Genomic DNA, 25,776 nt, shown 5'->3' on the forward strand with positions numbered 1-25,776 from the left:
TACGTCATTTCGCCACATAAATAATTATGGGAATAAGAGATATTGATTTGAGATGAAGCCGTTTTTAAAATCGTACCTGTTTGTTATCTTATAATCCATTACAGTGTAAAGAACAATCGTCTTAAAACAGATTTTTATTGGGGAATAACATACCGCTGGATGGTGCGATTGACCAGAATTAAGTATTCCACAGAGCCGCGTGTAACGGACCTTGTGCACCAGAGAAACAAGCGTGCAGCCATCTTTAGAATTTGGTCATTGAGCTTCAGTTTCTGTGGTAGATCTGTGTACTTCTATATATCTGTAATTAGCTGGCGAAGTGGATTTACTTATTGTACAGTTAATGAAAGTTATCATGTGCGTTGTAATATTTGAAGTGGATGTAATAACAAATATCAGTAAACTGGGAAGATTTTAAAAAGAGCAGTTCATTAATAAAAATCCGTAAAATCTTACCTTCATGCTGTGGAAATACAAACCGGAAGACAGAACAGAATGAGCTCAATGCTGGAAAGGAGATGAGCTACATACGGCCTATAACAGGAAATAATAACCATCATACCTAACATAACGACTCGGTTACTAACGTAACCTCGGTTCCCTGAGAGGAGGGAACGAGTATTGCGTAAGTAGCTTACGCTATGGGAAAACTCCTTTTCTCGAGAATATTGAAGTCTTTATGTAAAACGCATTGCAGCTGCACAGCTGACAGCAACGAACGAAGGCAGCTCGGTCATTGGCTGTGCTGCGGCAACTTGCTCGAACCAATGACGGGGCGACTCTGAATGCGCGACCAATGAGCGCGCTTCGCGCCCGCGCGCGTCAGAGCCCGCCAAGATGGGCGTGGCCAAGAGCTATATATTGGGCGCCCCGTCATGAGAGTTCTTTAGGTTAAAACGACTGAAGCGAACTGACCAAGCACAAGCACGGCAGCTTACGCAATACTCGTTCCCTCCTCTCAGGGAACCGAGGTTACGTTAGTAACCGAGTCGTTCCCTTTCGAGAGGTCTCTCCTATTGCGTAAGTAGCTTACGCTATGGGAACACCATGCAAAACGCCGTGCGTGCTGAACTTCGCCTTATGATAGCCAGAGGCAGGTGCCTGAGCTAAAAAAGCAAAGTTATCATCCAACTAGCCGGCAGAGGCGAGCTTTATATGTGGGAAAGAATACAGAGCGGCTAGAAGGCGCTCAGTGTGACACAAGCACATACATAATCTAGATACGAACTCGTAGTTCAACTAGCATCATGCTGATAGTACATTGGAATGCAGTGTCGGGACCTGTAGGTTGTAGAACCTGATAAATGTGGACGGTGAGGCCCAGCCTGCCGCCGCACAAATATCCTCGATCGGTATCCCGCTCGACCATGCCCAGGAAGAAGCCACACTCCTGGTGGAGTGTGCTTTGACTCCCCAGGGGCATTGAAGTCCCTTAGCTTCATAAGCCAGCGCTATAGCTTCAACTATCCAGTGAGAGATTCTCTGCTTTGAAACGGCGGAACCTTTCGTACGGCCGCCAAGCATACAAACAGTTGTTCTGTCTGTCTGAATAGGGCAGAACGCTCCAAATACACTCTGAGAGCCCTAACGGGGCAGAGTAGATTAGCGTCGTGTTCGTCTGCTGGGGACGATAGCGCAGTTAGGGAGATAACCTGTGCTCTGAAGGGAGTGGTGAGCACTTTAGGAATCTAAGGACGACCCTGCAGTCGTTAGGTCCGAATTCTAGGCAGGCAGCGCTTGTCGAAAGCGCGTGCAGGTCGCCCACTCTCTTGACCGAGGCGAGTGCCAGCAAGAGCGCAGTCTTGAGCGAGAGCTGTTTAAGGTGCACGGTTCGGAGTGGTTCGAACGGAGGCCCTTTAAGAGCGTCTAGGACAGTAGCTAGGTCCCAGATCGGCACTGAGGGGGGGCGTGAAGGGTTCATCCTCCTAGCGCCCCTTAGGAAACGAATAATTAGGTCGTTTCTTCCCAATGGACGTTCCATTACAGGGTCGTGTGATGCTGTGATGGCCGCCACATATACTTTGAGCGTGGAGGGGGCGCGGCCCGCCTCCAGAAGCCCTTGTAGAAAAGCGAGTACGTTCGTAATCTCGCATGTTTCAGGGTTCAGGCCCTTGGCATTACACCAGACACTGAACACTTTCCATTTCTGGGCATATAAGCGTCTCGTGGAGGGCGCCCGCGCCTCAGCGATGGTTTTTAGTGCTCCGCTCGTGAGGTTCCTGGGAACCCGTTGAGGGGCCATGCATGAAGGGCCCACAGATCGGGGCGGGGATGAAATATCATCCCGTTGGCCTGACTGAGGAGGTCTGGCCTCAGTGGAATCGGCCGTGGTGCAGATTGCATTTGCATCAGATCTGGAAACCATGTTTGGTTCTTCCAGAGTGGGGCTATCAGCAGCACTGCGTCTTTCTCCTCTCTGACCCGACTGATGACCTGCGGTAGCATCGCGATCGGGGGAAAGGCATATAAGGGACGGCTCGGCCAGCTCTGGGCGAGCGCATCCATGCTTTTCGTGAAGAAAAGAGGGCAGTGCGCGTTCTCCTTGGAGGCGAAGAGGTCGATCTCCGCTTTGCCAAAGGTTTTCCATAACCAGTGAATCGTCAGCGGGTTGAGAGCCCATTCTCCTGGGAGAATTTTGTCTCTGGATAGCATGTCCGCCCCCTGGTTCAGGGCACCTGGCACATGCGCTGCTCTCAGCGAGCGCAAGTTGTGCTGGGACCATAAAATGAGTCTCCTGGCCATTGAATGCATGGAGCTCGACCTGAGTCCACCCTGGCGATTTATGTACGATACTACCGTCATGTTGTCCGTTCGGACCAAGACGTGTTCGTTTCTCAGCTGTGGGAGCAGGGCTCTGAGAGCCAAAGCGACCGCTTTCATTTCCAGACAGTTTATGTGTAGGCGCTTCTCCGGGTTTGACCAAAAGCCGGAGACAGGCCTGCCCTCGTAAAGGGCCCCCCAACCTATTTTGGAGGCATCTGTCGTTATCATCTTTCTCCTTGTGTTCACACCCAGACTCACGCCTGACTGGTACCAGTCGGCGGCTTTCCAGTGCGTCAGGGCTTTTATACAGCCGTGGTTCGCTCTGATTAAAAGGTGGCCCGAACGCCACGCGTGAGTAGGGACGCGGCTCTTGAGCCAGCGTTGGAGAGGGCGCATATGCAACAATCCTAGCTGGAGTACGGCCGATGCTGAGGCCATGAGACCGAGCATCCTCTGAAACCGCTTGACGGGGGCGAGCGCGCCCGCCCTGAATGATGTTGCAAGGCGCCGGATGGTGAGCGCGCGCTCTGATGAGAGACGCGCTGTCATTTGCATCGAGTCTAGAACTATTCCCAGGAAAGAAATCCTCTGGCTGGGAGATAGTATGCTTTTTGCAAAATTGATTCTTAGACCCAGGCATTCTAAATGGCTGATAATCCAGGATCTGTGTGTTATTAACTGACTCTCTGATTGTGCTAGAATCAGCCAATCGTCGAGATAATTCAGTATTCGCACTCCCCTTCGCCTTAGGGGGGAAAGTGCTGCATCCATACATTTCGTGAATGTACGGGGAGCCAGGGACAGGCCGAACGGAAGTACTGTGTACTGGTACGACTGTCCCTCGAAAGCGAATCTCAGAAACGGCCTGTGATGAGGCGCTATTGGAATGTGAAAGTAAGCATCTTTCAGATCCACTGAGAGAAACCAATCTCCTGGGCGTACTTGCGCGAGGATATGCTTGGTTGTTAACATTCTGAACGAGCGAATCATTAGTGCTTTGTTCAGGTGTCTGAGATCTAGGATGGGGCGGAGACCGCCATCCTTTTTCGGGACGAGAAAATAGCGGCTGTAAAAACCTGCCTCGCTCAGAGAGGGGGGAACAGTTTCCACAGCGCCCTTTTCTATTAGTTTGCGCACCTCGGTGCGTAGAACATGTGAGCACTCTTTTCTCACTTTCGTCTCGACCACAGTCGTAAAACGTGGTGGTCTGCGAGCGAACTGGAGCGAGTATCCGTGCTTTACTATATTCAATACCCATTTCGGCATATCTGGAATATTTTCCCATGCCGCTGCGTGTACAGATATGGGCTGAATACAGGCTAGGGGCGGGCCGCTGTGACGCAGGGACCCGGCCAGCGAATCGCCTGAGCTCATAGCTCTCAGAGGCGCGGGCGCGCGCTGAGCAGCTGAGTGAATGGGCGCGTGTGTGATTACAGCAGCGCGCGCTGTGTCTGTAAAACTCGCAGCCTGGGCTGGGGTTGTGTTTGACACTGTAAGGACAGTGTTTATAAGTGGGGGTGCATAAACAGTGGTAGGCACACGCGTCACTTTTATAATGTTTCCCGCTTTTACTGGGGATGAATTTATAACTGTGTGAACAGTGCTTGTGTGTAGTGGTGCGTACATGACCGTAGGCACGTGATCTACATTCATGGGGTGCGCAGCTTGAGCTGGGAATGAATTTGGCACTGTTTTGACAGTATCTGGGAATGCACACCTTGTGGACATGTGAACCCTTAGTGACACAGGCAGAAAAAGACTCTTTTTGTGTTTTCTGTGCGTCGCCGTAAAAACGGCGTTTGTTTGCAGGTGAGCGAGCTCTGTGACTGGCCCATTGACTGCTGTATGAACATATCCAGCCGCCTGTAAGGGGACTGGGTAATGCTTGAGCTTTTGCAGAGAGAGTGGTCCGGCTTTTGCGAGACACGCACTCTCTCTTTTCATTCTTGTGGCTAGGACGGCTTTCGAGGCTCGGGGTTCAGCACAATCTTGGGCCGAGGACCCCGTCGCTCAGAAGGCGACTTGCGGTTGTGAGAGCGCGAGCGGCGTCGAGCGTCAGCCTGAGGCGCGGGCTGAGAGGCGGTGGGGGCTGTTCTAGCCCGCTGCGGCTGCGGCGGCCTCTGTCTGCTCTGCGATGAGCTGGAGCGCTTGGGCAGGAAATGCCGCATAGCTTGTGAAGCATTCTGGGCCTCAGTGAAGCGTTCGGCGAAACCCTTAACCGCCGGTCCAAACAGCCCGCTGGTGGAGATAGGCGCGTCGAGAAATGGCGCCTTATCCGCGTCCTTCATCTCAGTCAGAGTCAACCACAGATGGCGCTCGAGAACAGTCAAATTAGCCATGGCACGGCCGATAGACTGGGCGGTGGCCTTCGTGGCTCGCAGGGCTATGTCAGTCGCGCTGCGTAGGTCCTTAAAGGCTTCGGGTTCGGGGCCAGACTCGTCCATAGAGCGGAGAAGCTTGGCTTGGAACACTTGAAGTACCGCCATAGAGTGAAGCGCTGATGCAGCTTGGCCGGCGGCGGCGTAGGCGCGACCGGCGAGAGCTGAAGTAGTGCGGCAGGGCTTCGAGGGGTGGGAAGCTTTGGCTTTCCATCCGGTGGTGGAGGGCGGGCAGAGATGATTGGCCACGGCCTCCTCGAGGGGCGGTGTTCCCTCGTAGCCTCTTTCCTTCGCGCCGTCCACAGAGGAGAGCGAGGAAGAAAAAGAAGGCTTTAGGCGCGCAGAGTGGGGGGCTTTCCACGACTTGGTGAGTTCGTCGTGAACTTCCGGGAAGAAGGGAGAAGGCCTTTGCCGAGGGGCCTGCTGGCGCCCCTGCAGAAACCACTCATCCAGTCGGCTCCGGGTTGGTTCTTCGGGAGAAGACCAATCGAGCCCGAGGTCTTCCACGGCCTTAGAGAGAACGCGGATAATCTCGCTATCCATGGTGGAGCCCCCGCTCGCGCTAGCTAGCGTCGACGGGGCGGGGTCGAGAGTGGAGCCCGGCCAGTCGTCCGATGCAGCGTCGATTGACAAGCTGTCATCCATTCCCCCGTCGTCCTCGGACGCGCCGAAAGTCACAAGGCCCACCGCTCTGCTAGAGGGGTGTGGGTCCGGCTGGGTGAACTGAACCGGCGGTGGGGAAGGCAAGAGCGGCGGTGAAGCACGCGGAGACTGGCTCGGCGTGACGTCACTGAGCTCAGGTTGAGGAAGCCTCTGTGAGCGGCGCTTTTTCTTAGTGCGCGGCTCGAACAGAGGGATGGCGGCGATGGGCTCGCTCACGGCGAAAGCGGCGAGGCGAGCCCGCAGTGCGGAGAGACCCAGGTCGTCACATTCGGGGCATCCGCCCTTGGTCAAAGCAGCTTCTGCGTGGTCCCGGCCCAGGCAGCGAGCGCAGATGATGTGACGATCCCCGTCCGGGAGAAGGTCTCTGCACGACGCGCAGGAAGGCATTTGAAACAACGCCTTGGAAAATTTGCTCTTTTACAAGTGTCGCAGAGCGAACAGATGTAAATACCTGCGTGAGCAGTACGCCGGATGGCTCAGTAGGATCGCGTTAGAAGGCGGCTGAAGGTGCCGACGTCCTCGTGGCAAATCCCGCTGGTATGCTTTTCGACGGCGAAGCTTCAATAATCCGGAGGATCCAGCGAAGAAGGTGTTCGCTGAAGGAGATTAAATCTAAAGAACTCTCATGACGGGGCGCCCAATATATAGCTCTTGGCCACGCCCATCTTGGCGGGCTCTGACGCGCGCGGGCGCGAAGCGCGCTCATTGGTCGCGCATTCAGAGTCGCCCCGTCATTGGTTCGAGCAAGTTGCCGCAGCACAGAAATGACCGAGCTGCCTTCGTTCATTGCTGTCAGCTGTGCAGCTGCAATGCGTTTTACATAAAGACTTCAATATTCTCGAGAAAAGGAGTTTTCCCATAGCGTAAGCTACTTACGCAATAGGAGAGACCTCTCGAAAGGGAACAACTGCTCTCGCTGGCTCAGCGGCAGCGCAAACACAGATTTGAATCTTCCGGTGTGATTTTGTCAAATGTTTAATTGACACAGGTGAATCGTTTTCATTTAGGAATAGGATTGCGTGGGTCTTTGAAACTAGATCTCGATCTTTTAACGAGTGATTGTTCTGCTCTACTTTGTTGCATTACGACACGTTACACAATTTTTAATCTGCTTGTGGAATATAGTGATGGATCATGCATTGTTTCATGTGGGTGTCACCGGTGATTTGTAGAGGATACGGTGAGCAGTGACTGCCGGTTCACAATACCCTTTAGTTCCTGATAACATTCAGTTCCCTGTGCAGAAAAACAAAACAGGGTAATGAATTAGGTTTTGCTTTTTCATAACTGCCACTCTTTCTTAATCTGTTTGATCCATACTGAGTGTGGAATGAAACCATTCCTCTCTTTTGTACCCCGTGTGGGGAGACAGGAGGAACAGTCTGGCATGTTGTTCACACAGAGAGCTACCCCCATCCGAGCACACAGCAGCATAGTATCAGGAAAGCAGCTTTGCCCTGCTGTTTAGCCAGCAATAAGAGTTATAATCCCTCCACTTTAGGTTCTGTTGAATTCCATTTGGGTTGAGGTCAACGCCATTATTTCACTGATTATTCCTGATGAAAGTGGAAAGTTTTGTGGATTAGTTCTCGACAGGGGTTGTTTCTCTGTGTATCAGCAAAAATTCTAGGTCGGTTCTGCTACACAAAACATTAGCTTAATAAATTAGTTGGACCTCTACATTAACCCTTGTGTTCTGTTTGGAGCCTGAGAGACCGCCAGGCCATATTAACAGCTAATGTTACATTATATATGTTACTTATTCCTGCAGTGCCCCAGACAAATAATGCCCATTCTAATTCAAATATTATTATTTTTTTGAGTCTATTATAGAGTTATTTGGTTGCACCTTATTTAACAGTACGTGCACTTACATGTACTTGCAGTGTACTTACCTAAGAAAATACTGGTAATATAAGGTAACTGCATGGGTTAAGGTTAGGTTTAGAGGTAGGTTCAGGGTTAGTTCCTAGTTATTACCCAGTTATTGTAATTACTACATAGTATGGGAAACAGGACTGTAAAATAAAGTACTACCAGTTATTTTTGAGCATTTATACATCCGAAAAGTTTTGCAAGCAAAACCAATAATTCCCCCCTCAAATTTGTTTTTGTTTGTGTTAGAAAATGTTTTGCTTGCTTTTTTGGTAACAGACCAATACAAAACATCCAACATCCATCATCACCTGTTGACCCCATCCACAGCGCTTACATTTTTAATCCATGTGAAATAATTGGACGCACACTCGAAAACAAGGTTCTAAAACTAAACCCTTTAGTTTTTTGAGAGCAAAACTTTTTGAGACTCTAAATGTTTTAAAGGAAAAAAAAAATAGACTCGCAATGCACAATAATGCATTCTCTGGATGCACAATAGTCTCAAAATAAGATTATTTAATATTTAGATATATATTTTTTAGATAGTTGTTTGTTTTGATTTGTTTTATTATAATTTTACAATGTGTTTTTTGCTGAAATCAAACCGACCCCGAACAAACCCAATGTAAGTCACATTTCTCGAAAAAAGACATGTCTAAATTGTGATTAGTTAAAGGTGCCTTTTCAGTATGTCACAATTAAGGAAAAATAAAGCTTAACTTCAAAGTAATTTTAGAAAAATACTGGTTTAGCAATGGTAGCAGGTACTGACACAGCCTGTGTGTGTGTGTGTGTGTGTGTGTGTGTGTGTGTGTGTGTGTGTGTGTGTGTGTGTGTGTGTGTGTGTGTGTGTGTGTGTGTGTGTGTGTGTGTGTGTGTGTCTGTGTGTGTCTGTGTGTGTTTGGTTTATGCCATCCTGTCAGTGTCCAGGCAGTGTTCGGCTGAATCTGGGGGTCAAACAGGGGCTAGATTAAAATGGCGAGAGACTGAAACATGTCAAGCCTGTCCTTTCTGCTGCTGATAACCTCAGACAGCCACTGTTCTGGGTCAGGAAGAGAGTAGTGGGGGGCTTGAGGCACAACGTGGTGAGAGAACAAAAAAAGTTGGTGACCTTCCTGTGGACGAGGATTAAAGTGTGCTTCCTGTGCACATCCCCCTCTGTTCTTTTCCCAGGGTCCCTCTGACACCAGCACCGCAGTCTCAGCCTGAGCCTCAACTTTGGGGCGGGGTCTATATTTAGCTCTCCAGGGTCACACGACAGCGTGGCTAACCAGTGTAGCTTCTCAAAGTCTGCCCTAAACCAGTTTGAGTTGTCCTCATGTGATTAACACTAACTGGGATGTGTGGCACGAGGCTTGTCTGCACCAATCACACACAAATGCATTCAGGAATGACAACGTACTTAAAAGTGCAAATGTACTTTAAATTTCTGTTAAATTTCTGTCTCACAACAGATGCATATGCATGCGCATGATTTTGTTCTTACCCATATACCAGTGTTGATGAATATGTATTATTCAAAATGAGAGGGTTAGTAATTAGGATATTCCATTCCAAATGCATCTCCGTAAATTCGTTTTTTAGTAAACGATAAAGCCATTCATCACTCCGTTAGCATATCTTTGCTCTTTCTAAAGATTCACTCGCACTTAAACAGAAAGATATTTGAGTAAAGTCAAGAGTGTCATTATCAAAACAGGTTGATTAACAAAAAAGTCCTTGTATATTGGCCTACATGTGAGAACCGAATATATGTCTTATTTCTCATCAAGCTTTTTTGTCAAATTATGCTTAAAGTGTGTTGATTTTATTCAAATGCGTATATTAGGAATATTTAAAACTAGCTATGAAATTATCCTTAGCAATACAAAGGGCAAGTGGTAATTCTTTTTTTTTTTAATTTGTTGTTTCCACCACCATCATTTCCACCAGAATATGAAAAAAAGTATTATTTGATGTGGTAGAAATGACAATATAGTGAAAATATTCAGGAAAAAGGCAGAATTTTCCTGTGGTGCATCTATTTGCACCAGAAGAGGGACGATCCTTTACACTAAAGTCGGATACAATAACAAAACACGCGAATAATCTTACTCATCCAAAAAAGATATAACCAGATATAACCAGTAGCGGTATCAGATATAACCAGTATCAGATATAACCAGTAGCGGTATCAGATATAACCAGTATCAGATATAACCAGTAGCGGAATGCAGCCTTACAGAGACTCAGGAAGAGGTTGACACTTTAGCCTGCACCTAGACCTTTCTGAATGGTTAGTGGATACATTTATGTAGTTGTTGTGGAGTTACATTGATTAATCTGTTTCTGGGGGACTTCCATTGAAAATAAAATTAATCCACTGCTCTCTTGTCTTGTCTGAGGCTGGGACTCTAAATAGTGTTCTGTGCTCATCTGTGGAGCCAATGACAACAGTTTGCATGCTTTGCTCGAACTTTTGCCATTGCGCTAGAACTGTTTACACTGTTGTCGCTTGCATAAACCAAATGGTGGCGCCATAGGTAGAAACGTGCAGATTAACCAAACCAAGGCTTACCAAAACAAAGTTACTCGGTTGTCACTTTTCACGTTTTCTGGGTTGGTAGATGCACAGGGGACCCAATTATAGCACTTAAACACGTAAAGTTTCCGATTTTCATGATATATCACCTTGTTGTTGTCAAATTGTTTTAAACCTAGACAGCAAAAATATATATATATTTCTTGAGCACCAAATCCAGCATATTAGAATGATTTCTGAAGGATCATGTGACACTGAAGACTGGAGTAATGATGCTGCAAATTCAGCTTTGCCAACACAGGAATAAATTACATTTTAAAATACATTTCAACAGAAAACAGTAAAACTGTATTAATATCTCACAACATTACTGTTTTTACATGGTTTTTCATCAAATAAATGCAGGCTCGATGAGCATAAGAGACATCTTTTCAAAAGATAAAAAAAATCTTACCGGCCCCAAATGTTTTAACGGTAGTGTATTTGGTGAACGTCCCTGTGGTCAAAAGTGTCCATATTTAAAGAAACTCACAGGCCTGAAGTCTGAGATGGGAAAAAATCTTCACAATGTCTAAGCTATGGGCCATATTTAGTGTTATAGTGTGTTTATATTGAGTGTGTTTATATATAAGGCAGATTTATTTAGTTTTCCCTTGCTGTCGTTCTCTCAGATGGTTATTCCCAACTTAATTTCTCTTCCCTCTCTCTCTTCCCTCTCTCTGTTTGTACAGACTCATACTCAGCTGCTGGCAGTGAGGGCAGTATTTCCACCTCGGTGGCCTCTCTGCCGCCACAGGCTTCGGGCAGTTCGGCCCCAAACTCCCCTGGCTCCCGTCGCTCTGTCAGCACCCTGAAGAAGTGGCTGACCAATCCGGTGCGTAAGCTAAGCGCCGGGGCAACCGGAACGGCGAAGGCGGAGCGGCAGGTCCGCAAACTGGATGGCAAACCACCGCCTCCACCCACCAGGAGCAGCCAAGACCTGGGCAGCCCGCAAACAACAGAGGAGCAGTTCACCACCCTGCCAGTCATAGACAAAGAGCTGGTGAGGAAAATGTTGTGATGTGGAATGTTTTCCCTCAAACCACTCAATATTTTTCATTATCAGTATCAAGAAGCCTTCGTATTCATCCTAAGTCACCATGAAATCAGAATTGGCCATTCTTTTTTATGGAATGTTGCAGTGTTTATTAGGGGTGTGTGTGTATTGACAAAAAAATTATAAATCTTGATATTTTCTGTAATTTTTTCGATAACGATGATCAGACAATATTTTGCTGAGTGTGTTATAGTGTTGGTACCTTGGCAGGTTTGGGACTGCCGTGGACAGCTGACTCGTAAAGTTTTTGTTATTCTTCATATTTTGTGCAGTGGTTCGCAGCAGTGACAGAAATTAACATTTCCGATAAGTTTAAATTTTTTTGTACCTTTTACTTGCATTTTTACCTAAATATTGGCAATTCTTTTTTCCTTACCTAATTAAATTTAGCTTATGCATCATTTACCTTGCCAAATTATTACATTTAATCAAAAAATTCAATTAGAATAATATGACCCTAAAGGGCTGTTACCAATCAATAAAAATCAGTCTTTGCAATGTAAAGGAAACACAGAAACTACAGAAATGCAAGTGGCATTTATATGTATTTACACAGACTGTTTAATGCAGCTCAGAGGTGACGTAAATTAATTTAACCTGCAGTTTCTTACAAATACATAAATAACGTTTTGATGTTGTAAAAATAAAACATTGATTTAACAAATGTTTTTAAAATCTAAAAGATACTTTAAATATAAAACTAATACCACCAATAGGTGGCAGCAAGTCACTGTTATTGAGCGAATCATTGCAGTCTATGCACTCTTTAGGCAATATTTTTGTTTGGTTTTTGCAAAGTGAGGGACATACTCGATAATGTCAGATAGCACATCAAAACAACAATTACGATATTATCGTAGAAAATATATATCGCACACCCCAGTGTTTATTATAAATGATTCTTTTTTTTAAATTTGTGTGCTCTTGTAATCTATAATCAAAATAACTTCCCCTCCGTCTTGCGACAACATCTCTTCTCTTCTCTGATGACCTGTTTACTGATGCTAGGGCAGGACAACCTGTCCCTCACATGAGATCAAAGCAATAGCAAACCGCAATGATCCAACGATCTATTCCAATAAATTACCGATAGACAAGATCAAGTCCCGCCTTACATTTTTTCACTCGGTTATAAATCACAATACGGACGAAAAGACTACCTCTCACAGAAAACATCAGTTTACATCACAGTACAGATGTCTCTGTTTTTCATAATGCCGTGTGAATTGCACCAAACGGTGCGACCAACTGCTCACTGGAGCCCTGTGGTTCACCTCTCTCCGAAAGAACTGTTCGATGTGACCTTTAATTACTAGGACCCTCTAACACAACCGCACATTATAGTCACACAGAGAGAGGAATTATGGGTCACCTCTATTTTGAACTGAATATTGATGTTTGTGAAAGACCATGAAGGTTGTGGTTCCTGTTTGTTTTAAAATAGTATTTTATGTGTGTTTGTTTGTGCAGGAGTGGAGAGATGGCCTGCCTGCTCTCGGTGACTGCGATCCCGGTAACCTGCAGTCCTACAGCTTACAGTCAGACTCTCCACAGGGATCCACCACACTAGGACATACACAGGTTAATTCAGATTCACAGAATAAGACTATTGGATTCATTTTGAATACTTTTTTAAAACATAATGTATTTAAATGTACTTTGATTAACAAAAAACATAATAATATAATTCAAACTATAATTCAAGCCCTGTTTACACCTGGTATTAAGATGCGTTTTGGTAGATCGGATCACAAGTGGACGACACTAAATACAGGTGTAAACAGACTAAAACGTTTTGAGTTTGTCCAGTTTTGACCACTTCCAGAGTTAGTCGAAATCACATTAGACCGGATACGTTCAAAAATTCGTTCAAACGGCCACAAAAGACCGCTTACTCTCCTCCTACTGACCAAATGTGGAAACATAATGGGATAGCGTGCTAGCCAGACGGGATTTAAACTTTGGCTTGAGATCCTGGTTTGGTTTGAAGACGAAAAATGTACCAAGCACAATGTTCTCTCACTATTCCTGATTTCTAACACGCGCTCACCACGTTCGGCCAGGTCTCGTGGCTATCAGAGCAGAAACGAAAGCTGCTGCTCTCCGTATGTTTTTCTGTTTTTTCCGGTCGTGTTCATATGTAAGTTGGATGAGCTTATTTCGTCCATTAGTTCGAAAGATCTGAAAAAAAAAAACACATACATTTACCCGCCCATAGACCCTCCCCTCGAAGAAATCAGGACAGAAGTGGTTAAAACTGGACAAAAGAGATGGATTTAAACACCAGGTGTAAATTGGTATGTGTCTCCCTTGTCTACCTCATCTATCCGATCGACCAAAACACATCTTATTACCAGGTGTAAACAAGGCCTTTGTATAGATGCTTTTTGGGGTCACTGTATGTGCGATCAAAGGATCTTGTTTACTTGCTGTAAGTGTCTCAAATAAAACCTTTTAACATCAGACTTCACACCGCCCATCAAAAGTCTGTGGACATGTCATGAAGCAGAGGCTACTGTACATAGTCTCTTAGTAAGAATTAACAATGGAAAGAGAAAAGAAGAAAGGAGGGTTGTATTAGGGGCTTTTTGTCAGTTTGCACAGGGGTTCAATGTGTTAGTATCCACGCTGAGTGTGAGAGAGGCCAAATGGTCATTTGACTGATGGGTCATTTGTTGCCAGGCTCTTTTCTACAGGTTGAATCTTTAAAAGTGAAAACACACATTGATCAAACATACTTCTTATGTTCTTATGTTGGGTTCTGTTAAACCAAGAAGCTGTGGTTTACAGTGAATTTAGAACAGCTAAGGGCCGTTGTTAGGCATGATGCAGAACGCCTAACCCCCCCCTTTTTTTATCTATTTTAATTTTAAAAAATACATCATAAGTTACACTGCTGTTCTAAAGTTTGGGGTCAGTAAGATTTTTTTTTATATATAATATTTTTAATATATTTTAAAATGTAATTTATTCCTGTGGTGGTGAAGCTGAATATTCAGCATCATTAGCATCTTCAGTGTCACATGATCCTTCTGAAATCATTCTAACATGCTGATGTTGGTGCTCAATAAACATTTATTATTATTTATTGTATTGTGCTGCTTAAAATTTTTTGTGGAAACCGCGATACATTTTAAGTATTTTTGGTTTAATAAAAAGTTCAAAAGAACAGCATTTATTTACTTTTGATAAATTGAATGTTTCCTTGAATAGTTTCCTTGAAAAGTTAAGTACTGACCCTAAACTTTTGAACGGTAGCGTATATTACCAGCATAACAATTTAAGAGAAAAATTCAATTGAAACATTAACTTGAATCAATTGCTTTTATCCTCTTCCTTCCAGTGCTAAAATTATAGTTATTTACAAATTTAAATATCAGATTTTCAATGTTGGTCTCAGACATTTTGGACCCCACTGTATATTTTTGTATGTGCATGTACACTATCTGAGCCAGAGCACACAAATGAATACAAAAACACACATAAACAATCACAATAGCTGGAAGAGAGCAAATTCAAATCCAGATTAATAGCTAAATGCAATAACATTCATTATTTCATTTGATCGTTTCATCAGAAGGTGAGTGGTGAAAGGTAATTATGACCAGAGGTGCAGAACAACAAGAGCTAGAGACTGAGATCTCAAGCACTGTGATTATAATTGGAAATGCATTTAATTTACATTATTGGAAATGCAATTATTTACAAGGACAATTGTTGCAGTAAATGTAAGTTTTTTAAAATTACACTACCATTTGAAAGTTGGGGGTCAGTATGATTTTTTTTTATTTATTATGGTCAACAAAGCTGCATTTATTTGATTAAAAATACAGTAAAAACGGTAATATTATTGTGAAATATTATTAAGCTTTAAAACAGTTTTTTATGTTAATGTTATATGTTAAAATATAATTTGGAAATCTTTTGTAACATTATGAATGTTTTACTGCTACTTTTGATGTGTCCTTTCTGATTAAATGAAGAAAATAAAAAACACGTACTGACCCCATACTTTTGAAAACAGTCCTTAACAAATAAATAGTGCTAATGGTCAACCATTATAGTAAATTTCCCCGTTAATATCTCATGCAACTAGTTTTTTTCCCCATATATAGATATGTTTATAGCTTTTACTGGAAATCAAGACAAACATTCTGCAGTGTGTATTGAGGCTAGTTACTTTAGTATTGGTGTTGCTGCTCTTCAATGTTAAGGAATTCCTCTGTGACTTCCTGTCCCTCTCCATAGAGAGGCTGAGGTTTTATTTTATATCATATTAATTTCTGTCTCTGATTCATCTCAGCTGACAGCCCGCTTTGTACCTGACACAGAAAGATTTGCTGTGGGGATCCAGCGTGAGTTTATTATTTGTTGGCTAATGGAAAATTCCTGAATGAATATGTAAGCGTTCCTCGGATCATGTCTCCTGGACTGAGTAACGCAGCATATGTTATCAAACTGGCTGTTTTTTTTTATTCCCTACACAAATGTAGGTCTGACACAGCAGTTTGAGCAAGGAACCACTGATGATATAACCGTAACATGAGTCCGCGTGTACCCTCACATAAAACGAAGGTTGGATTATCTCCTTAAGGTTGGATTATCTCCCTCTGCTCAAGCTAACTTTAACAATTTCCTGTCGAAAAATAGAAACCAATATGATCTCAGCTTTTTATTAAAGGTCCGAGTAAAGACTCCGGGCTTCTAGGTGAAGATAAAAATGGGAAAGTGCAAGAGTGGGGGATCCTCCTGCAGGCTCTGCCAAAAAACATCTGGAAATGATCTGAGTAGACTTGCGAGCCAGGCAGGAGTGATCGCACTGCGGTAAAACACACAAACACCCCCCGCACCAGAAAACAACACAACAGTGTAATATGATACTCCAACATGCCTTAACGGCACGCACCGATCAGCAAATTGTAGGGTGTAACATTGAACTACAACACCGCTTGATGGACAAATACAACACAATATACACATTATTTTTTAAAGGGACATTGTGTAGGATTTTCTCCCATCTAGTGGTGAAATTGTATTTTGCATTCGATCGAATTGTGCTCTCCAGCGCCTCGCTTTTTCAATTGCGTGTTGCATCTACGGTAGCTGTTATGCAACAAAAAGCTATGACAAACAATGGCGAGAGCAATCATATGCTCTATTAAAATATACTCCTATCGAATTTCTAGGTTACAAAAAGTAAACTTACAAACCTTGTTTTTAGCGCCTCCTCAACTTTATTCAATAGGTGCTATTCATCAAAAAGCCTGTTTAACTTTTAACTATAAATGTTCTACTGTTTATATAATAAAGTACACAACCAAGCAATGAAAAAAAGCACGTCATTAAGACTGTAATATTGACTACCTGTCGAGGAGAAAGCAGGACTTCAGCGTCTCTTTTGAAATCTTTCTCCTGCATTAGCTCTTTCCACCAAAAAGCTATCCCGACATTGACTCTTTTTTTCTGTAATCTCCGGTCAAGTTTCCTTTTACGTTCAATTTTGGACTTTTTTGGCGACGAGGATTTCTTCTCCTGTGGCTCGGCATATGAATGCCATTAAAAATAACAGTGCAATGCAGCCTCTTAAACTTCCGGGGGCAGTGACAAGCGTCTCTCACTGCTCTGCTCTGCTCCTCCGTTTCTGCTTCTTTCAGTTACGTGACGCTGGCTCTGAACGAAAACGCGTTGTGGAAACGCATTGGCCTAGTACTTGTTGACCCTCTCTGCTATTATAGTTTTTCAAGATGGCGGAACGACATGGAAGCCTCCGTGGATCTACCCGTCACATGTATATAAAGATAATAAATTCTTCGTTTACGAGGATAAGTCAGATAATTGGCAGAGGTATTTGTACACCATTGAGGACATAATTATGAATAAAAATATTGATTTTAGATAATAAAATACCTAAAAAAACTACACATAGTCCCTTTAAGGTTTTTTTTTTAAATGAATACTTTTATTCAGCAGAGACATGTTATATTGCTTAAAAGAGGCAGTAAAGACTTTTACATTTGTTACAAAAAAACCTATTTCAAATAAATACTGTTCTTTTGATCTTTCAATTCATCAAAAAATCCTGAAGAAAAGATGTGTCATGGTTTCCACAACGATGTTAAACAGCACAACTGTTTTCAAATTTGATAATAATATGAAATATTTCTTGAGTACCAAATCAACATATTAGAATGATTTCTGAAGGATTGTGTAACACTGAAGATGCTGAAAATTCAGCTTTGCATTACAAGAATAAATTATATTTTATATTAAAATAGAAAACAGTAACGTTATTTTAGATAACGCTTCTTTAAATTGTAATAATATTTCACAATTGTACTCTTTTTACTGCATTTGTAATCAAATAAATGAAGCTGTGCGCATAAGAAACATTAAAAAAATCTTACAGATCCCAATGTTTTGAATGGTTGTGTACATAAATATGATGTTTCAAGGAGCTTCATAACATAATTAATTGTGAAACGGAGTCACATTTAATGAAAGTCCTGTCATCATTTACTTAACATAATGTTTTTCCTAACTTACTTTCTTCTGTGGACTGGTCATTCTTTTTCATACAATTGCAATGACGAAGCTTTCAAGAAATTCAAGCTTCAAAAAGAACATTATGAATGAAGTGCGTTATAAAAGTGTTTCAAATCAGTTCATTTTTAGTGAGTTGTTTCAATTAAACTTGAAATCTTTAGCCCCTTTTCATTGTAATTGAGTGGGAAAAGAGCAACCAGAGCATATTATTCAAAATGTCTCCTTTTTCTACGGAAGACAGAAAATCACACGTATTTGGAACGACATGAGAGTGAGTAAATGATCAAATGATGTAAGGAACTTCCGTTCATTGTAATTCACATCGTTTCTGAATAGACTGCCACATTTCTCTCACATAAGCAAAGGAAGTGCTTTGTAAAGCTCTAATAAACAAACAAACTGCAAAAAGGGATATCAGAACAGATGGATGGAGATGTGCTATCAGTCACACGGTCTGTGTCACAAGGTTTTGAGGAGGATGTGTGATGTTATAGTGGAAGCCGTGTATTGTGTTTTCTCATAGTAAGAGAGGGAGAAACCGGGGTCCTGAGAATGAAGATAAAGTGATGCTCCACAGGTGACTGTGACGTTAACCAAGCAAGCAGCTAAACAGCTTTGGTTAAAGGGCAGATCCTATCTTGCATTTAATGCCTCGTTTCCACCGAGCGGTACGGTACGTATAGTACAGTTTGGTACGCAATTATTTCCGTTTCCACTGTCAAAAGTTATGAATGGTTCCAAAATGCTGAACCGTACCGTACCACTTTATCGGTACCGTTCCGTTGGGGCACATAGCACAGTGGTAGCCAACGGTACCTACAGGGTGGAGCTAGACTTGCTGCAGAATGTTGATTGGTTGACAGAGAATCGTCACTTGCGCCTGGTACAAGGGAATGACAACATAAGAAGCGGCAAATTTTAATATACAGTTGAAATATAATACTACTATTAATGTGTCACTAAATGTAGTTTTTCAGGCGAGAATGTAGTTGTTTAAAGCTCAAATCTGTGGTTTATTTATAAAGATTTATGAAAAAAAATTTATTCTGCTATTTATTCCATTCAATTTAAAACGCAGACGAGCGTGAAATCGCAGAAATCACGCGTGGCAAGTGAAGTGTCAAGTCAGACGTCATGCGTCATTCACGTGTGGCAGTAAAGTTATTAATAATTGTTTTCTCTAACACGTATTGCAACACGGCTCAGTGCAGTGTGTTAGTGCCTGCACAAATAACTTTCCCTTCACTCATTCCTCTCACTAAACGTGATGTCTGTGTCTGTTATATATATGGATTTTTGATATAGGCTATTACATTTGTATAGCTTATTGTTGGTTTTGTTTTGTTTTTATCTTTTATAATTTGAATAGGCCTAGGCTAAGGCTACAGCACTTTTGTATACTAAATATCAGTGGTTGCCAACTCGATCTCTTCAACTGGTAGGCTATGAGATTGTTTCTGTAAAGTCCTGCAAATAGAATAATAGAACAGAACAAAATAATAATACAAAAATATCCTACATTATGTCTGATAACCAAAATAATACAACTACAATCTGCAAAACAATAACTATTAGGCTATAAACACAAAACGTTTTTTGTCCTATATAACTTTACTGTAGTTCGTCATTTGTTTGTTTATTTATTTAGCCCTAGCGATTTATTTATTTATTTATTTATTTATTTGTTAAATTTTCGTAACAGCAGCATAAGAAACCAATAAGCCGTATTTCATTTGTGACATGCATTGTTTCGGTTTTCAGCATATTTTTATTCCAAATGTTCAGCAGATATTAGTTAGCCTATTGAACATTTAATTTATGTAGCTGCCTATTGTTTAATTGCAGTTATGAAGGTTTTACTAGTGTAATAGGACTATCGGATGACCATGTTTCATTTGCATGTTGAATAGACTACCCTGCGTTTATGAATTGTAATTTTTATTGTAGTAGTTCTGTTACATATGGAGGACGAAACCTGTAAAAGCAATAAATAAATAAATAGGCTACGTAAATTAATAAATAAATAAATAAATAAATAAGTCCACGAAATTAGCTGTAAGGTTATTGAATAGAAAAATCAACTGCCCAATATAAAAACATGCGTGTATAGATAATATCGGAATGATTTTTACCACAAACCTATGCGGTTTCACAATGTGATCTCATTTTAAGTAAATTATAATAATCATCTCTTCACAACATCTCTTCACAACAAGTTGCAGGATTTGAGGTGAATTATTCATCTGTGTAGTACAAATGGTGTACAAATTCCTAATCCTTAATGACAAAAAAAAAAAAAAAAACTGAGGGACGTGACAAACTGTGAGGATTTAAAGCATAGTTTATGTTCTAGTTTTACCTCTGATTAATAAACACATTAACAAAGGCAGGACGTCTTCAGACTTCCTCTTTCCGTCTCAGATCATTGAACGACTTGCAGGTCTGCACATCTATCCTCCTCTAAAACAATGCTCAATTTCAACCAAAACAATTTGACTTTAGTCTCTCTGAGAACGTGGTGACTTCATTGGGTCAATGGCATTGAGATTCAGAGTAGAGTATCTACTCCGTCTCTCATGATTATTGGTAAGCGCTGAATTCCTGTTATCATTCAGTCACTGTCACCAGCAGACCCAGCATGCTCCTCTCCTGTCACCTAGGCAACCTGAGCTATTAGAACAGCTCTTATTTTCCCACCCTGCTCTCTCTCCTCTGTATTATTCCTCTTTGTCCCTGCAGCCATCCCCGAAGTGAATAACATTTCAGCATTACGTCTCGTCTCTTATTCACAGTTATGCCCTCTGTGTCTGCAGTTCACCCAGTGCACCAGTCTACAGGCTGACGACAATGGCTCCGTGTTGATGGATGACAACTCCAGCCAATCATCAGACACCATAGACAGTGAAGAGGATCGGAAGAGTGCCTTAGAAAAAAGCATGTGTGTGTGAAATCTCCTTAATTTGCAACTTGAGTTATGTAACCCCTAAGAAATTCTTATTTGAGACAGGTTATGTAACAGAAATGCTTAATTTAGATCTTTTTAATCCTGTATTACTTTGAGATTTAAATTGCAAAATTTAACAGAGCAGACATCAGATGTTCATCCCTGGTGGAAAATCCTGTTTAAACCAGTAGGTGGTTTATTAACTGCTTCAAGCTGGTAGACTGGCAGGCTGGTCATAACAGCTTTAGTTGGCCAGACTGGTTTTTGGATCATGGCAGCTGGAGGATCATGACCAACTACCAGTCGGCCTTAACAGGTCGAACTGTTGTTTTTGGAACAGTAAACCATCAAAAGATAATTTTAAGCCAGCTAAAGAAAATCTTATTCCAGCTAATGACTTTCTTAGATGAACTAATGTCCAGCTTGGACCAGCTAATGACCATCTAAACCACCTAAAGATCAGCTAAATGTAATCTTAAACCAGCTAAAGATTATCTTAGACTAACAATGTTCTTAACCAGCTAGAAATCAGCTATCTGCTGGCCATAATAACAGGTCAAAATTGTTTTTTGGAACATAGTGGCTGGTAGAAGATCATCTTAAACCAGCTAAACATAATAAGACCAGCTAATGACCATCTTAAATGAGCTAATGACCAACTTAGACCAGCTCATGATCATATTAACCTGTTAGGCTGCAACCCCACTTTTGAAAAATCCCCAGAAATGGCATACCCAAACTAAAACAGCTAAAGCTCATCTGAAACCAGGTAAAGATAATTTAAGAACGAATAATAACCAAAGAAACAAGCTACCGTGTTCCCAAACAAAGCTATCAGCATACAATGGATTTTCCAACTGGGATATTCACCCGTTTCGATAAAACAGGCCCTTCTGGTTCACAAATATCACTTTGATTATCAATATTCTGCACAAGTCAGAACTCTGCTAATATTACACCCTATATTCACAGAACATGTTTTGAGCTGTCAGATATTGTTAATGTATTGAATGAAAGCTGACTTCTTCTGTTCTACAGGTATGTTTTGAAAGAATTGATAGAGACAGAAAAGCTGTATGTAGCTGATCTAGGACTTATTGTGGAGGTGAGCTTCTTCTGGGGGGGGGGGGGGGGGGGGGGGTGTAATACTGTAATACTGATCAGCTGTAATACTGATCACAGTATAAATCAAAATAATGGTGTCTGGATTTAAAATATGATGATCTACATTTGTTTTATGAGTGGGATTTTTTTGCCTCTTTTGAAATGCCTCAGATTTAATAATAAAAGTGTTTTCATGGGTCATGAGCTATGGAAGTTCATCATGTTCTGTCTCTCGCAGGGCTACATGGCCTCTATGATTGCTAAAGGAGTTCCAGAAGACATGAAGGGAAAAGACAAAATAGTGTTTGGGAATATTCATCAGATCTACGACTGGCATAAAGAGTGGGTTTATCTGTGTTTGTGTGTGTGTATCATGAATCTGACAAGACTTTCAGTATATTCCTAAACTTTCTCAACTTCTTTTCTTTCTTGCATTTTCGGCACTGTTTTTTTGAGAGAATCTCTGTCATTTAGTGCATGCAGATTCCATATGGTCCTGCTGATGACTTATGGTGAGCTGTATGTCTAATCTCTCCTCTGTTCTGATCTCAGTTATTTCCTGGGTGAGCTGGAGAAATGTGTGGCTGAGCCTGAACGACTGGCCCAACTTTTTATCAAACATGTAAGTCTCTCTATTATTCTCGCTTTCCTCTATCAGCCTGTGCCTAGCAAGACTGAGCAAAACTTTCTCTCACACTTTGAGTAAACGCAGCTGAGAAAACACAGAGGTTTTTAACACAGACAGACACACACGCACGCACGCACGCACGCACACACACACACGCACACACATTTTAACACCCCATTAATCGTCCCATCATCCCAGTCTATTTTTGTCCCCCCTGTTACTAATACAACTCATTTAAGACTGTATTTGCTTGTGTGTCCATTGGCTCATTAGTACAAGGGAAAAAGAGGCGGGAAAAACAAAGGAGGAATAACAAGCACGGCTATGTTCTTTGATAACATTGCTGCTTTACACACCGTGTCTATTTCTGGAGTTCAGTCCTACACTATGGACATACAGTACACACATTAATAACTCTCCAAGAAGAAACAACACAACCTGCGCCCACAGGCCTACATGTGAAAAACTAAAATTTGCAGATTTACAGTTGTGGAAGTACTTCACAGTAGCAGTAATTTGTTTAAAGCTGCCACATGCTGTGATATAAGTTTCTGTGGTGAATCAAAGTGTTTTGCTTAAATGAAAAGCACTTTCAAGAGTTACTGTACAAATTGGTGTCTGCCAGCATTTGCCCTTTCTACTGTTTAATGAGTCTGAGCCCTTTGGGTAACTTTAAAAGGCTTGAGGGGAATATAGAAACTTGTAACACAAATCTAAAGGTTGAGTCAAACTATGAAACAAGCGTAGTGGGAAATTGGCTGGTAATGAGAAACAGTACTGGAGGGTGAGTGAGGGTGGGCTCACTCTTTGTCCTGTCGCCATTCTTTCTTTTTTTCCTTTCACAAACAAGCCCCCCCCCCACCCCCGCACCTCTCAAATTTCCTCAGCCCCTGCTCTCACCCCCTCTTTTAACTCATATAGTACATTACAAAGTTGTGAGACACTGAAGTTATGTCAGGACTTCCCAACTTCCAGTCAATGATGTGTAGCGTAGATAAATTAAGACGATGGGTTGCAAAATCCTTCTGCTGGTTGTAGTCTTATAAGGACATGTATTTCACTGCCAAAATCATTTTCTGAATCAGTATTGTTAGCTGTTTTCCAGTAAAATGTACTAAACATATTACATGGATATTATTATATATTATTCGATTAATATATATATGGAGGGTGAGTGAGGTGCGTTTGTGCGTGCGTGTGTGTGTGTGTGTGTGAGAGGTGGTGTCCAGTTGTAACGTCCTACTACCTGAATGCAGTGAGAGAGAGAATGGGGCTCTGATTACATCGAGGATAATTGGACTGAATTATACATGGCGTTCTGTTCACTCTCCTACATCAGGGTTTTGTAATCTCTCTCTATGCCATCAACATATGAGCTGCTCTTATACTGCAGACAGAGTCTGTTTTAAACTATTTAAACAGTTACAGCACCTTGAAAGTTTCCATTGAATCACCTCTGTCATGATACATGTTCACCGCTGCCTCATGTCTCTTTTTAGCTGCATTTACTAATGGGATCAGGAAAGAATGATTTGACTAGATAAACTACCACCAGTGGCCAATTTATCCATCTTCAAGAAATGTTTTATCTCTATAACGTCACAGTTACTGTTTCATCTAATTGGCAGCAGTTTTAACTAACAGGTTTTCTGGACATAAGATTGTTCTTTAATTAGTGTATACATAGTAAAAATAAACTTTTGGAAACTTAAGTCACACTTACAAATATCTAAATGTCTTTACATTATACTTACTTTTCTCAGAACTTACTGCAATGGCTTTTCTGCAACCAGCTGGTGACAAAGTGATTTTAGGCCCTGTTTACAACTGGTATTAAGATGCGTTTTGGGTGATTAGATCACAAGTGGACAACGCTAAATACAGATGTAAACAGGGTCTAAAACATTTTGAGCTTGTCCAGAAAACTTTTGACCACCTCCAGAGGTAGTAGAAAAGGCATTCGACCGGATTTCTTTCATAGTTTAGACGCTCATGTGGTCAAATGCGTTCAAACGGCCACAAAAGAACGCCTACTCTCCTCCTACTGACCTAATGTTATGGGAAGCATGCTAACCAGATAGGATTTAAACTTTGGCTTGAGATCCAGGTCTGGTTTTAAGCTTATTTTGTCCATTAGATGGAAAGATCTGAAAAAGCCCATACATTTACCCGCCCATAGATCCTCCCCTCGAAGAAATCAGGACAGAAGTGGTTGAAAGTGGACAAAAGAAATTGATTTAAACATCAGGTGTAAACGGGTGTGCTTCTCTCATGTCTACTTGTTATACGATCGACTACGATTGACATCTTAATACCAGGTGTAAAACAGGGCCTTAGTGGCTTTAGGAAGTCACTTGCCTTCAAGGTGTACTAGCATAGTCGTCATCACATTAACAGTGGCCATAGAAAGTGACTGAATTTAGTTTATTTCATTTTAACAGTATGAGTATAACCGTTATTTTTATCATTTGAACAAACTTCTTTTTGTGAAATGTTTTGCTTGAAAAGGTTTCTATATTTCTTTCAAATAAATACTACTTGCTGTGATATTTTGTCATTTAATTCCAAGACATTCAAAGGTTTTTGTTATGGCTTAAATTTACATATACTTTTTGTATCCACTGTATAACTAATTCACTAATGTCCTCTCTGTTTACACACACTGCAGGAAAGACGGCTTCACATGTATGTGGTTTATTGCCAAAACAAACCTAAGTCTGAGCACATCGTGTCAGAATACATCGAGACCTACTTTGAGGTGAGTGCATGTGAAGAGCAAGCACATAAACACATGTGTAGACGCTGTAGTGGAGTCCTCAAAGACACACAGGTTAAGCTCGAGGGGCTGTTTTGACCGTACAGGCCCATCTGTTTAAATATCTCAAGGCAGACTCTCTCGCTCTCTCTTTCCATTTTCACTGTGTGTGTAATAATCGCTCAGTGGACATGAAGGCCTTGACTGACCCATCAATTCTTGGAACCGACAAAACAGGGAAAGATTTGATTGAAAAGTTTGACACTTTATGGATTCTTCTCAGTGCTGTGCCAAAGCATTTAGAGGTTTGATAGCTGGGGTTACTTTAGCTTTTATAGATGGAGACCGCAGGGCATTATGGGATAATGGATCAAGGAGAGTGTTTGGTTATGTTTGAAGTGGAATACCAGCAAACCAATGCATAGCTTAATGCATGCTGCGCAGTATGTACTTTATACTGCCTACTATTTTTTTTTTCAAACCGTATGTAAATGATGCATGTT

General features: G+C 41.9%; 1 protein-coding gene across 4 annotated transcripts in view; it reads left to right on the forward strand.

Annotated features, from left to right (window-relative positions):
• arhgef25a (Rho guanine nucleotide exchange factor (GEF) 25a) overlaps nucleotides 1-25,776 on the forward strand; it is a 105,337-nt gene that overhangs the window by 71,185 nt on the left and 8,376 nt on the right. For all 4 annotated transcript variants that reach the window (XM_077219093.1, XM_077219095.1, XM_077219096.1 and 1 more), the window contains 7 exons: nucleotides 10,935-11,245; nucleotides 12,770-12,880; nucleotides 20,656-20,780; nucleotides 21,825-21,891; nucleotides 22,129-22,232; nucleotides 22,443-22,512; nucleotides 25,187-25,276. In XM_077219093.1, the coding sequence (XP_077075208.1) occupies nucleotides 10,935-11,245; nucleotides 12,770-12,880; nucleotides 20,656-20,780; nucleotides 21,825-21,891; nucleotides 22,129-22,232; nucleotides 22,443-22,512; nucleotides 25,187-25,276 (878 nt within the window). The remainder of the gene's footprint in view (nucleotides 1-10,934; nucleotides 11,246-12,769; nucleotides 12,881-20,655; nucleotides 20,781-21,824; nucleotides 21,892-22,128; nucleotides 22,233-22,442; nucleotides 22,513-25,186; nucleotides 25,277-25,776) is intronic.

Source organism: Siphateles boraxobius, unplaced genomic scaffold (assembly GCF_051911475.1).
Source record: "Siphateles boraxobius isolate OS27281-9 unplaced genomic scaffold, OSU_SipBor_1 77, whole genome shotgun sequence".
NCBI classification, from domain to species: domain Eukaryota; kingdom Metazoa; phylum Chordata; class Actinopteri; order Cypriniformes; family Leuciscidae; genus Siphateles; species Siphateles boraxobius.